General features: G+C 40.8%; 1 protein-coding gene across 1 annotated transcript in view; it reads left to right on the top strand.

Moving 5' to 3' along the window:
- Positions 1-13,223: 13,223 nt before the first annotated feature.
- The window catches only part of ntf3 (neurotrophin 3), a 33,786-nt gene continuing 33,099 nt past the window's right edge, over positions 13,224-13,910 (top strand). Inside the window, exon 1 of the mRNA XM_047575827.1 lies at positions 13,224-13,404. Coding sequence (XP_047431783.1) covers positions 13,387-13,404 — 18 coding nt within the window. The 5' untranslated portion in view covers positions 13,224-13,386. The remainder of the gene's footprint in view (positions 13,405-13,910) is intronic.

Here is a 13,910-nt window from a genome sequence, read left to right on the forward strand (position 1 = left end):
ACTCTAGGTCAAAGGCTTGTAATTAATTTTACCATTGCGCCGCAAAACACACCTTGCCTGCCCACCTCGGCGTTCCTACACACAGTTGTAATACGGTCCTCCATGGTGGGAACCTTGTCTTTTCAGGCAGCATTTGTCTTTTAATCTGATTCAACCATTGTGCACAGTAAATTAAATTGACCTTTATTTACTCAGGGAAGGTTGGTGTGGCACCTGCACTCCTTTAACTACGCCCTTTTTTATATTCACACATACTAGAAGCCCAGTGTGACCACTCTCTGATGTAACTGGACCAACTTATAAGCTCATGGGACATTAACTACTGGGTGTAGAGGGTAGGGTGGCTGATTATTAGTCATTCCATTCTCTGGGATGTTCTCCTGCCAAAGGGCCTTTTTGTTTTTTGTTTTTTTTTACTGTGTCTGATGACTAAAGGCCTGACCATGCCACACACTAAAACTCAACCACATGTCCTTGCAAACCATGTGGTCATAGAAGACTGAAGATGCTGTGACTAATCACATGGCTCGCTGGTAATCTACTACAGTTAGTGACGTAACTGCCAACACATCAGAGATATCTCTAGTGTCTAGCCTATGTTAGACTCTGTCTTCGTTAATTCTTCAAAAAGGATGATTGAGACTGCTTCTCGTATCTTCATGTAGCTACACGGTCCCTCCTTGGTCCACCACAAGTTTCCAACATTCCAGTGCGTTACAACCAAAACCACAGATCGACTGTGATTGGTTGTCTATAGTTGAGGAGGAGCCCTCCCATTGATGAACCAACTGGGTGGGCCGCCCCTTTTTCTGCATTCTCCAATCACAAGACAGCATCTGTAGACAAAGAGTAATCAAAGAGAGAGTAGAGGGGGAGAAGGTGCGAAGAGAACGGGAGAAATTGTGGAGGGAGAGTGAGACGCTCGCCCTCAGAAGTTTGATCTAGTCTGATCTTTCTATCGTGGCTGTAGTAACTACAAATAATGATTAGCACGCAAATCTATACAAATTCAAAATAATTCTCACACCTACAGTATCTCACTGAGTTACTACTTTGTGTAGTGTGTCTATAAGTGTCCTCTTTTGCCTTCCATGACCTTGGCCACATTTACACGGATACGATTTTGAGTGAAACTGCATAAGTTTTGCATGTTTAGGCTGACCGTTGCGACGTAACTGGATTTTTCAGTGACTGGAACCACACCTTGTTGAATCCAGGTTCCGGGGCAAAAAAGACAACTACAGAGCCCGTGGGGTTTCTTTTTTTCATTCATGTGGACGCCTGATAGATGACAGTAGCAAATTAGGCCACGCCCCCATTTGGGTGAAAACAAACCACTAGCACTAAGTACAAATCCCTCGATAGTCAGTTTTTTTTTTTTTTGCATTGCTAGCATTTGTCAGCTGGAAAATGGGTGAAATGTTAATCAGGCAAACACATGTATAATGTTGTTGCTGAGTTATGTAGAAATACTAGATAAAACAGGGGCCATATGTCTATATAGCCTACCAACCGAGCAATACACAATGCAGCAGCTTCTGTTTTGTTTCACCCATGGCACCCCTTGCATCAATGGAGGACTACAGGCTTGTGATGGGGGTTCATCAGATTAAACTCTTGTTGGGTGTCTAGGGTAATATATTTTGTTACTTTAGCACTACGATGAGCTAAAAAGGATTACGGACTGTAATCCAGACTGTATGTTTGTATATGGCGTGCAGGGTTGCTCTGGGTTCTGTAGCAGATACTGCACCAAGCATAGGCCTGGGCCATGTACTACAGCCTTTCTTCAACTCCATGCGGTTTTGCAGTGGATCAATATTTACGGAGAAATTCTGGAAATGACGCCATGGAAAACTGGAGAAAAAATGGTTGTTTTGGTACGTGCGGACATGCCCCATATCTGTATGTTCTCACATGAATGCAAGGAAATGAAAAAGCATTAAGAGACAATGCTTTTGCAAAAACTCCCGAGAACATGTGCAGCTAAAGTTTGCTGCCTTTTCAAATTGGGATGGTGTTCAACAGATGACTCAGCTCTTTAAATATTCAAAACACTTGACAAACCATTGTCAATTCATAATTCATAAACCACTATCCTTAGGGTAGGTTAAAGTTAATAAAGTTAAACTAAAGTAAAACAAAAACTGGAAAGTAAAGCTGAAAAACCTTTTACTTTATCTTTTAAGCCTTAAATCAATAACGGAGTTACACACAAATACCAGTTGTGCTGCCTGAGGAGGTGAGATAACATGGAAAATCCGGCATGGCATCTCTTTTAACAATCTTGATCAGATAATGAAGCTTTTAACTAAGTAGAAAGCATTACTTTTACACATCGCTGGTGCTGGATACTGGTATCTCTGTTGTCCAGAGAGGCGCTTAAGATTCAGCGTATCTTTAAACCGATTGTAGCTTAGGGATGAATAATGAAGGTGTCATTTCTTTAAAGTGCAATGCCTGAAATAGTCCCCACATTTGAACTTAAATACAATGGTGATTCTTCATTCCTGACGGGTTTTACTCATTGGCCAAAATTGGGAGGAAACACAGTTTTTGTCTATATGTTGGAATATTATCTAAAAAAAAAAGAAGATGTAAAAGGCAGAAACTTAAAACATGCCTGCACCAACTTGCAAAAATGTACAGTGTTTTTCTTCCAAAGACATGATGGCTTGGATGTCATCGTAAACTTTTAACTTGATATGTACTGTGCATTTCAGTTTCCAGTAACATAGGGCAATTGACGTGTGACCGTGGCTGTAGTCTTTCTGGTGTTTCCGCATTGTTTTTCACTATGCAGACCCTTGTCACTGGCCTCTCATCCAATTCAGCATGTTGAACCGATGCCAAGACTAATCAATGACAGTGAGTGGTCCGATTGGCTGTTCAGCTTAGAGAAGCTGTGCGAAGAAAAAAGGTTGTGATGGAAATTGCACACAAGGCCATTCTGGTTTTACATCTTAATGTAATTTAATCAAATTTCTTTTGCTTCATGCCTGCTTTTTCTTCCCTCTCATCACGTCAACACCGTCATCATCATACATTTAAGTACGACAAATCTCCTCTTCTCCGCTGACGCAGCCCGATCTCATGGTCTTACTAGTGCGCTCCCATGATCGATAATAAAGTGTGCCATATCGCTATACAAGCTGTATATAAACATGCACAGTTTACATTAAGATTCCCCACACAAGGGTTTTTCCTTGCCACCGTCGCCCTCAGGCTTGCTCTGGAGGTTGCAGGCTGGTTTCTATGAAGGGTCTTGAGACAATTTGTATATTTAGACAATCAAAGCTACACATTTTAAGGTTGAAGAATGATTATGAATGACATTAAAAGTAAGCAACACATTTTCCAAAGAGCCTGAATGCCAACAGAACATTTCTGTGACTTTGTCCTTTATTTATCCTTTAGATCTCTTCCTTTATCACTCTCCCCCTTTTTTCCACTTTTTCCTCCTCTCATCATCTTCTTCTTTCTCTGCCTCACCTACTTTTCGTACACTACCTTCTCTCACTCCTTCACTCCCCGGGCTCCCCAGAGAGCCAGATGAATAATGCAGTGTTCTGCTCTGATAATCATCATCATCCTCAGCTGTCTTTCTTCTGATTTTCATTCGGTTACCCTGTCCTGAAGCTATCATAAAATACTTGTTAATGTGCTGGCGTCGGTGGAGATGCTAAAGTTAGCAGAGGCCACTCGCTGATTTCTGCCGATAATGACACCAAAATCATATTTATTCAATTACACATACAATGAATTTGACTGTGGTGCTCTCAGTCTTCCTAGATAGGGTATAATAAAGAATTTTTTAGTATCAGAGCGACTCTGAAGTTGCTAAAGAAGAGAGACGCCATAGTGTCCTTGATGATTCAAAGAGGCTATACAACTGTGAACACTTTTCTACAATGAATCCTTTGAACGCTGGCTCCATCCATCCATTTTATCCATTATCCTCCTCTGTGTATCACACATCGCCTGGCATCATGTGCTCTTGTTTGCATCATGTTTACCAAGACACATGTTGGAATTTATCTGCTTGCTTCTTCTTCTCCCTTCTCGTCCTCCTCTCCCCTTTCTGTCTGTGTATCTACCCGTCTGGACCGAAGCAGATGAGCTGGGTTCTGCTCAAGGTTTCCTTCTGGTAACTCTTACTCTGAGGGTTTCAGGCTGAAAAGTGTCTCAACACATTTTAAATTGTTATTGGCGCCATTTAAATAAACCTCTGCAGTGTCATTATGTGTGTTTTTTGTCATTACAGGGCCATATTTGTGTAGTTATGAAGACAGAAGCCCACACCAAAGGGGGTTACATTCTCTCACAGGCCTACCAAAACACAATGATTTGTGAAAGTTTTCTTTTTCATTTTGTAAAGTTTTTCCTTGGTGTTTCTTGTATTGTTTTGCTACCTGTGTTTTCCCCACTCCGTTGGATTGGTTTCCCCTTGTGTGCCCCGCCCAAATTTGTCTCACCTGTCTCCGTTATTCCATCATCCTTTGTGTGAGTGTACATATAACCCTGCCTTCCCCTCTGTTGTTGATCAACTCGTCTGTTATGTTACCCCTGTCAAGTGGTCTATTTTGTTTCTCCTGTGCTGTTGCCTCTTAGGCTTTTTCCTGGAGGTACGTTCTTGGTTTTTGGTCTCCACTTTTGGATTTGTGTTTGGATTACCTTGCCCTCCCTGTAGCATCTTAAGTTCTGTTTTTTTTGAGTGTTTATTAAAGTAATCTTGTTGCATCTCCTGAATGTCTACCCTTAGTAGCTTCTTCACATGATTGGTTTAAGTGTAGTGCCTTTTTTCTATCATTAACTTTGGAATCTGAATTTGATTAGTTGTGTTACTCCTTACTCGTCTGATCTTAGACAGAGATCCTGTTATTTTTAATATGCAGACAGACACCCCATGTTACTGAATAGATGATGTCCAAAATAAAACATCTAAGTGTGTGATTCCACACTGAATAAGACTTTGCTTTTATCAGTTAGATGTTACATGTTAAAAATTGTATAACAATACATTTGGTCACAATCTTTTTCTCAAAGGTCCCCTTTTATTTTATGGTTTAACAAATATTTTGGTCAAACTTTCCATTGAAAAACACTAGTTTGGTTGAATGGACATGAAAGTAACCATTTTTGTTCTGTTTTAATTTTATGTTGGGTATATGCTGTTTCCCATTCGACACAATGGATTTATTTTTTTATTTATTTTTTTGCGTGGAACACGTGTACATATTTTTATGTATATTTTATATTACACATTCCAGTATTTCTAATCATTAGGATGCTCTAAGGTTTCCTAAAACCTATGCTAACATTCTAACGAGAAGTACATGTTAAAACAATGCATCACAGACAAATTAAGCACACATTCTCTTCACACTAGTTCCTTAACACCAGTAGACCAATACAGGTCTGCGTTTGCTCGCAAATGTTTTGCGTGTTGCCTTCTGTCAGAGCTGCAGGTTGCATGAGCATTCATACAAACACATGTATACATGCACATTCTGTGTAACCTAAAGCTCTCACTCATCTTCCGCTGTTTATTTATCTACATGTCTGGGAGGCCGCAGAGCAAAGTGGCAAAACCGTCTACACCTTTGGCGTGATTTATGTTCTGTCTCTCTTCTGGTAAACTCCTTATTCTTTCATGCTCAAACATATTGTGCTTGCTTTGTGTGAATAACTCTTGTATTAATTACACTTGCATTTGAAAAACCTGCATGTGCCATGTTCATCTCTTGTTAATATATGTGCATTCACCAACATTGTGGTTTAATTTCCCATGCACCAGAGAGCGGCAGGTTAATGCCAAACACCATGACTGGAACACTGTCCCATCAATTACTTGTCGTTGATATTTTCAACAGGAACCGTGTTTGCCATTGGTGGTAGGGACTGTTTGCTGATGCCTGTGGCAGAGCAAACAACTGAAGAAACGCGCCTGTGAACAGGCTTGCTCGGATCCCTGGCGTAAAGCACGTGGAATTTACTGTGCAAACAAACTAATCATGTCCGTGTAATTTGGGTTATCGCTGGAGATCTCGTCAGGATTTTGTCTGTCGAGGAAGACTAGTTTTTCTTTTTTGGGGGGGTTATGCCTTTCATCATGTTTCACCCTTTGTGAAAACTTAATATGTGGAATCCAGTTATGTCAATAGAAGTCCTATTTATGCATGTGGAGATTTTACACAATCATAAAGACAGACAAAAAAGACTACAAAGCTACAACTGCAACAAAAAAAATTAATAAATTCAGGACTGACTTACCTGCCTATTCAAAACCTCAGTCTTTTGATGTGAGAATCAGTTTTGCAAACCCACAATCTGCCCCGAGCAACTCCCACTGGCTCTGGTGCCATTTGGATATATGGACGTCCTCTGGCTGATTTACCTACTCCACGTTTTCTGTGTCTATAATTCAGGTAGCTGTAGGCAGAATTCATCAGTGAAGTTGGAAAAACAGATGATGTTCAGTCCTTTTCAGGTATAATACCCACAAAAATAATTCGCTCTTGAGAGAAGAGGCTTAGATCTACGAATGAACAAGTTCACTTAATTAGGAAACGTATGATAAATAAATGTGTGTTCATATGAATAGCCTCACAGCAAGTGCGTTCAATGTCACTGATAAGGAATCTAGTCTATTACCCTCTCATCATGACTCTGATAGGAAGAGCACAACAGTGGGACCATTCTCATTCCCAGGGCGTCAAATTCTATCATTTTGTCAAAGCCAGTGGCAAAGATCTGCACAAGGTGCCCTATGGCGTCAGAGTAGTGACGCACACGGTTTGCAGTTGACTCCAATGTTAACCCACATGTTGTGTATGTAGAAGTAGGAACATTTTATCATATATGTTTAGATAAATATGCCTTGTTATTTTTTGTTATTCTATGTCAAAATCTAAGCCTGGTACAGCTGGATTCCATTCTTATTAGAATATGAGTTTGGGAAGATTTGATTTGGATTTCATTATGGGGCATGTTTCATAATGAACTTTCAACAAAGCAAAAGAAAATCAGCATGTAATTGAATAGTCCTACAACCAATGGCAGCAAAATACGTGACATTAAGTGATGTGGGCCTCTTAGTCTCATCGAACTACAACCTTCAGCTCTTGCTGGGGTGGTTCACAGCTGAGTGTGAAGTGGCAGGGATGAACATCAGCACCTCCAAGTCTGAGGCCATGATCTTCAATCAGAAAAGGGTGGAGTGCCCACTATGGGTCAGCCTTAGAGATATAGAGGGTAAGGAGCTCTGACACACGGGAGAAGCTCAGAGTAGAACCGCTGCTCCTCCACGTTGACAGGAGTCAGTTGAGGTGGTTCGGGCAACTGGTAAGGACATTAAATGGTGAAGGCATTCTTGATGAATGCCTTCATTGCTGTTAACTGTTTGTCCTTTAAAAATACGGCAATATATGCAACCAATTAGTTGTAAAAAACTCCACCTCTAGGTGCTCAGATGACGTGAGAGACTACGTCACTGTTACTTGTCTGCCGAACTGATTTGATTGGCCCTGCAGATCTTTGCTGGAGCATAATAAGTTCCCAATGGAGTGGTTCCAGACCAGATTTGAACTCGGTTTGAACATCTGGATGTATGTTTACATAACTGACGAGCCAATGCTGCTAAACGGTGTTCACACTATGTACAGTGTGTTTTCATTTCAGCTGTGGAGAAGCTATTTCCGCTTGCCCACTGTATTCATACATGCACAATATACTACACATATGTACAATCACATGATACAGAATTATATAACTACACAGTATTTCTACACAGTCAAAAGGTTAAAGCTGCAGATCTGCACGGACCACACCCTGACCAACGGAACTCCTGTTACAATCTAAGTATTGATCAGAGCAGCTTCAAAACATGCGAAAAAGTTAATTAAATGCCTCTCAGAAGTACCAGGAGCTTAACACCACCGGTCTCGTTTTAGTGCATGGTTATAACACTGCTTGTAAGGTTTGTCCAGTTTGGGTGAACAAACATAAGGACTATAACTGTAAAACCTCAGAAGAACACTGAAGAAGTTACAATGCTTCTCTGGTTTATCTCTTTTACTTATAGTTATTCTTCAGTCTTTCCTTCTATCACCTTCTACCATCTTCTCTGAACTTATCTATCTCAGATTCTCCTCCTCTTCTTCATCAGTCTTGCTTCATCTCAAAGTGACTCCTTTTCTTGTCTCATCCTTTGCCTCTCCTCTAAAATGCCCCTCCTTCTCTCTCACTCCTTACATATTTGATGATTTCAGTGCAGTCCAGGATAATAATTACACACTTGTCACATCACGTGGGAGACCCGAGGGACCTGCAGGAGACGTGCGTTGCCATTGGGCTGATTAAACATTTAACAAGTCCTTTACAGTGATGATGCTGAGCGAAGGCTCGTGTTGAAGGACCTCTTGTGATGTATGACTAATGCTTAGTCATACAGAGGGAATACACATGTACAGTAGAGTCATGGTTGTTTGTAACTTAAGAGTGAAAAGCAACATTGATGCTTTGGTGCACGTTCATAAGATTCTATGAAATATACACCGATCAGGCATAACATTAAAACCACTGACAGGAGAACTAAAATAAACATCTTGTGACAATCCAATGGTCTGCTGGAAAACTTCTGGCCCTGGCATTTGTGTGGATGTTGATAATAAAAAAGTCTTAATCTTTTAAAGGTCCCACATTATACAGAGTCAGGTTCAAGTTCAGGTTACTTTATTTGTACCTAGATTTGTTTTGCAGTCAGGTGATGACATCCTTTTACATTGATAATTACATTGATTGAAATCATTTAAAATGGATGTAGCTATCCTCTGAACCTGCTTGTTATACAGGGATGCTGGACCTGGCTGGGACTTCCCAAGCAGGAGACTACACCTTTTAACTATCTGGTCTAAGGACTTTCTCTGTTTTAAAGTTGTTTGACCGAACCATGAGGCAAGAAATTGATTAAAGTGAATTCAATATACGCATGATAAAACACTGTAATAATGGGTCGGTCAATGGGAAAATGTGCTAACTTCCTTAGACGGCGTAGACATTGCTGCCCGTTTTCATACACCACTTCACAATTCTCCTCAAAGTTCAACTTGCTGTCAGTGACAGTCCAAAGATATTTATGGTATGTTTTGTATTACCAAAAAGATGGTGCATTTAATGGTGGTGAACATGGTAGCAATGCAACAAGGGTTAAGGATAAGGATGGGGACAACATTAAGGATGTTTATTTGTCATTGTATTTCAATAACGAAATTATGTTGGCACTCAAAGCACATGTCCACACACAGCATTCATCTCCAAATGACAATGAAACAAGCCAGTACAAAAGTACAAAAAAATTCCAGGCCGTTGCGTGCATGTCTATGTAAGCTTGTTAAAGAAATTTATTCTCGCTCCTAGGGCTGCCAGAACAAGAAAAGGTTTGTTCTGACCAGGAAGTTAATACTTCACGAGAAACTCAAGTACTGAACTCCAGGAAAGTCCTGATAGGGCCTTCCCATTGTAACATACATCACACGCACTAAGCATTGTGGGAGATGCGGGGGACAAACAACAAGAGGCAATTTTCTTATTATTTTCGGATGTCAGCCAGTCATTTTGACGACCGTGTCTGTCGGATCACAGCGTTCATTCAGTATGCACCCACACACAGTATACCGTATCTAAGTAGGAGACATTAGCAGTCACATTGCCAATAGAAGCATCTGGGATCCACTACCAATTTATGATGAATCACAGAATAGTTGTCGGACACCACATGAGAAAAAACTTTTGCTCAATTGATGTGTCAAGAACAAGCTGTGAGAACTCCCAAACGATGGCTGTGAGAAACTCCTCGCGGATATCTAACTGCCTAGAAACAAGAGTTAGTTACAGTATGTAACCGTGGTTCTATGAAGCAGTCATTTTTGTCAGTCAGGAGGAATGAAATAGAACCTTGAAAGTTCAGATTCGAAAGAAACTCAGCGTTCAGAGGAAGGCTTACACTACGAGAGATTCTGAACAGCAAGGACAAACACAGATTACCACTGGTGTGGCTTTTCCTCTTTAGAGAGTACTGAAAGAAGACCAGGGAATGAGGATAGACATGGGAGTCACCTTACTGCTCCTGGACAAAATGGTATTAGTAAAACATTTGGAGTTGACTAAGTAGCTATGAGATGTTCTGTACTCAAGGATTGCTGTCTGAGAACTGCATACCACTGCAAACTCTCTATTTTTGTAGCTATTTCTGAACATGAGGCTGGGACTTTCCAGTGCCGGTAGGCATTCATCATATGCATAAGTCAACAGTGTTTGTCTAATTACTCCCAGTGCCAGAAGGTGGGGACAAAAGTCTTGCACTCCAAACTTCATAGATCCCATCTACAACTATTTCACTGTAGATTCTACTTTTGTAACTGTTTAATATTATCAAACCAACCACCACTCACTTATGCAATTATCAGTCAGGTCAGGTCTTGTCTGTGTACAGAGGCTTGTTAAACAGCATTTATAGTTTAACCAGATGTGCTGTTGAGAATGACAAGATGCACCAGATGTGCAGCTGAAATCCACTGCACTACAGTATTTATTGATTCACTGAGTATATGGTATTTATTGAGGGTATTGTTTTAAATTTGTGAATATGTCCTTTGTCACTGTATTAATTGTATTATTTTATTCATAGGGCTGCTTGTTCAGTATTTAGAACTTGCTTTTTGTGCGCTGCTGATCCTGAGTTCAAATTTTGTTTTTATGTGTAAGCATGCAAATGACAATAAAATAACATTAACCTTAACCAGATGTGCTATTGAGACTGATGAGATGCACCAGATGTGCAGCTGACAGAATTTAAGCTCAGGAACAGAATAAAAGTTTGTCCGAATGGACCAAACTGAAAGCACAAACAACTGTTCGGGGAACTGATCCGTGTGTGCGCACATAAAGGTGTGACAAGGTGCACAGTGTCTGCAATTTGAAGGTCTGTGAGTCCAGCCACGTGATGTCAAACATGAAAATGTGTGTTCACAACATACATTTTGCTGACATCAAATGACAGAAGTCCCGGCTGAAAACTCATATTATCTGAAAACAAACCCACTTAGACTGGTCATTGCAACGATTCCTCTTTTTAAAGAAGGAATAATTGACTTTCAAAATAAAGCATAATGACAAAACTTTTCTTTGCTGTTGCCTTCCAACCTGTTGAGGGTACAGTAGATCTCTTGCTTAAGGACTGTGGGCCATTATTAAATGAAGTAGCATTAATGTTGGCAGGACACAGGATGTGAAGAGCAGCCTCCAGTACAGACGCTGTCACGTTGTATGATTTCATCAGTCCACTCAGTGGTGAGATAATCCGCCCAGAAACATTAACTTCTCTTAGTGGTTTTGTATAAAGCGCCTGATAAGAGCTTAGGATGTCTAACATGGCTGACAGAGGACGTGTTACACTCTGTGAAAGTCTTCTAGTTCTGAACAAGTGTGAGTGGGGAAAAAAAAAAGGTTAAGCCTCCAATTGCATTAGCAGAGCTGTATAGAAGCCAGGTGGCTAGGACACACTTACTTCAAAAGTGTGCCATGCCAGAGTAGAGAGCTTGACCACTTCATCAGGGAGTAACATAACCTATCAATTAAAGGGTCAGTTAAATAATTCTTACAGCCTAATTGGTTATACTAAAACATTAAGATAAAAGCCGAGATTAAGTTGGAACAGAATTAGGTCAGGACTTCCTTCTGCGAGGCATCACCATCGGTTAGTAGTTCCAAATAGAGTTCCAATCATCCAGCACTGTTAAATCAAAAATGTTAGTGACGGATACGGTATTATTGGCCAAGACCACTGATTGTGTATAAAAGAGATCGGAGCCATCCAACAGGATGACTGATGAATGACACCAGCTGTTTCTGGAGTCTTGACCTTTCCACAGATACTGAAGCTAGCAGCTAACCTGGGCCAGATTGAGGCTCATGTTATCGCAATCACAATAAAAAAAAAAAGTTCGCAACTTTTTAGTAGATATTTTGGTCATGTCAGAATGGATCACTTTGCAGATGCATACACCGATCAGGCATAACATTATGACCACTTTCCTATTATTGTGTAGGTCTCCCTTGTTCCTCCAAAACAGTTCTGATACACGGAGAATGGATGGTGGAGTTAGGGCCTTTTGGTCTTATGGGTTGAGGAGAGGGGCCTCTGTGGATCACCTCCCGGATACTTGATCAGTTTGGGATCTAGTGAATTTGGAGGCCAGGTCTCCATGGTTTTTGAGTTTTTCCTAAACCATTTTTGTGTGTCTGTGTCAGACTTCATCCTCCTGGGGGTGGCTGCTGCCATCAAGGAGAGTGAATGCTGTCCACACTTATGCCACATCCATGGTCATGGTGTTATGTCTGATTGGGGTATAGCTTTTAAATGTTGACACTACCATTATTCTGGTTTTGAATGAGGTGTTACGAAAAAAATTACTGGAAACATTATTTGTATTCAGTTTGTAAGGCCACAAAAATGAAATATCCTTCCTCCCAATAACAATGCCTCACAGTAAATACACAATAGAGGGACTGACGTCCTTGTGAATTGAATGCACAATGATTTATCAGAAAATCACAGGGACATATGGCCAATTTGAGACATTAAATCTACATTCTTTTTGTGTTTTTCTTTTTTTATCTTTACAGACTAGATTCTTCTTTATAATAAAGATACTTTGGATCTTACTGTGAGTTGCAACAACTTTTATCCTGCGAATGTGGCGGTGATAATCAGTTGTGAGTGTATGGGAACTTTTTTTGTTTTCACATTATTAGTAATTATCATTTCTATTGGATTGTGAAAATTATATTTACTTTAAAAAACAAAAATCTATTTAACTTTAAGCTTCAGCTTTGAGGAATCTGATAATGTAAGCCGGCACTAATTAAAAACCGAAAGGTAGCATTAGTCCACGCGCGCGCACGCAGACACAGACAGACACACACACACACACGCACACACGCACACACACACACTTCTAATTCGGTGTCCTAATTCATGTCAACAGACTCCCTCGGCTGACAGTCAGTGGCCGCGTGCATGCAGGTCTTTGCAGCTACATGCGCCAAGGGCCATCTGTCCTGTAACAGAAAGAACGGCGTAGATTATGTTGTCCAGGGAGGGAGAGAGAGAGAGAGAGAGCGAGCGAGAGAGGGGAGAGAAAGAGAGAGAAAGAGAGAGAGGGGGAGAGCGCGCATTACGCACACCCTGATCTTCTCCACACAGAACCAGTGTGGCGCACAGACAGGCAGCAGCCCTTCACAAAGTGGGAAGTTTTCGCCAAAGGATTCTGTGTAAATATTAATCACCTTCATGTCGACTCTGTTGGATACTAACCCGCCGATGCTATGGTTACCTTTATTACGGTAGGAGCACCTTCATTTCATTTCGTTTGGTGTCTCATGGAGCATTTCCGTTTCTGAGAAACTCTTTTCATTCCTGGAGAACTTGACACTAATATTGTGACAGAAAATGAAAGCGTGCGTTCTGACTTTAATAGGAGCCAAAGACTCTAAAAGTTTTACTGGAACCTGCCCTGGGAGTTTGTCTCAAATATATTTGGAGGTGCTGGAATTCTAACGTGCACACGTTGCTTCAAAAAAGTTTCTGAAAGGGTCGAGTTGTTAAAGCAGTCGCTTATAAATATGTTTTGCAAATGAATTATTCACTATTTAAAGGACCTGTTCACTCCTATAGACCGGGCTTTGGCTGATAATACAAAGTAGAATGTGAGACGCGACGCACCGTGCGGTGCCTCAAGGCAAACCAGCATGGACAGACTCACTTACTTTACCCGTCTCTCTCCTGTGTGTGCACGCAGGTAAACAAAAGGTTGGGTTGGGTAGTTCTATAGCTGGCTTATGCACACAAA

The sequence above is a fragment of the Mugil cephalus genome, chromosome 22, assembly GCF_022458985.1.
Source record: "Mugil cephalus isolate CIBA_MC_2020 chromosome 22, CIBA_Mcephalus_1.1, whole genome shotgun sequence".
Taxonomy (NCBI): Eukaryota; Metazoa; Chordata; class Actinopteri; order Mugiliformes; family Mugilidae; genus Mugil; species Mugil cephalus.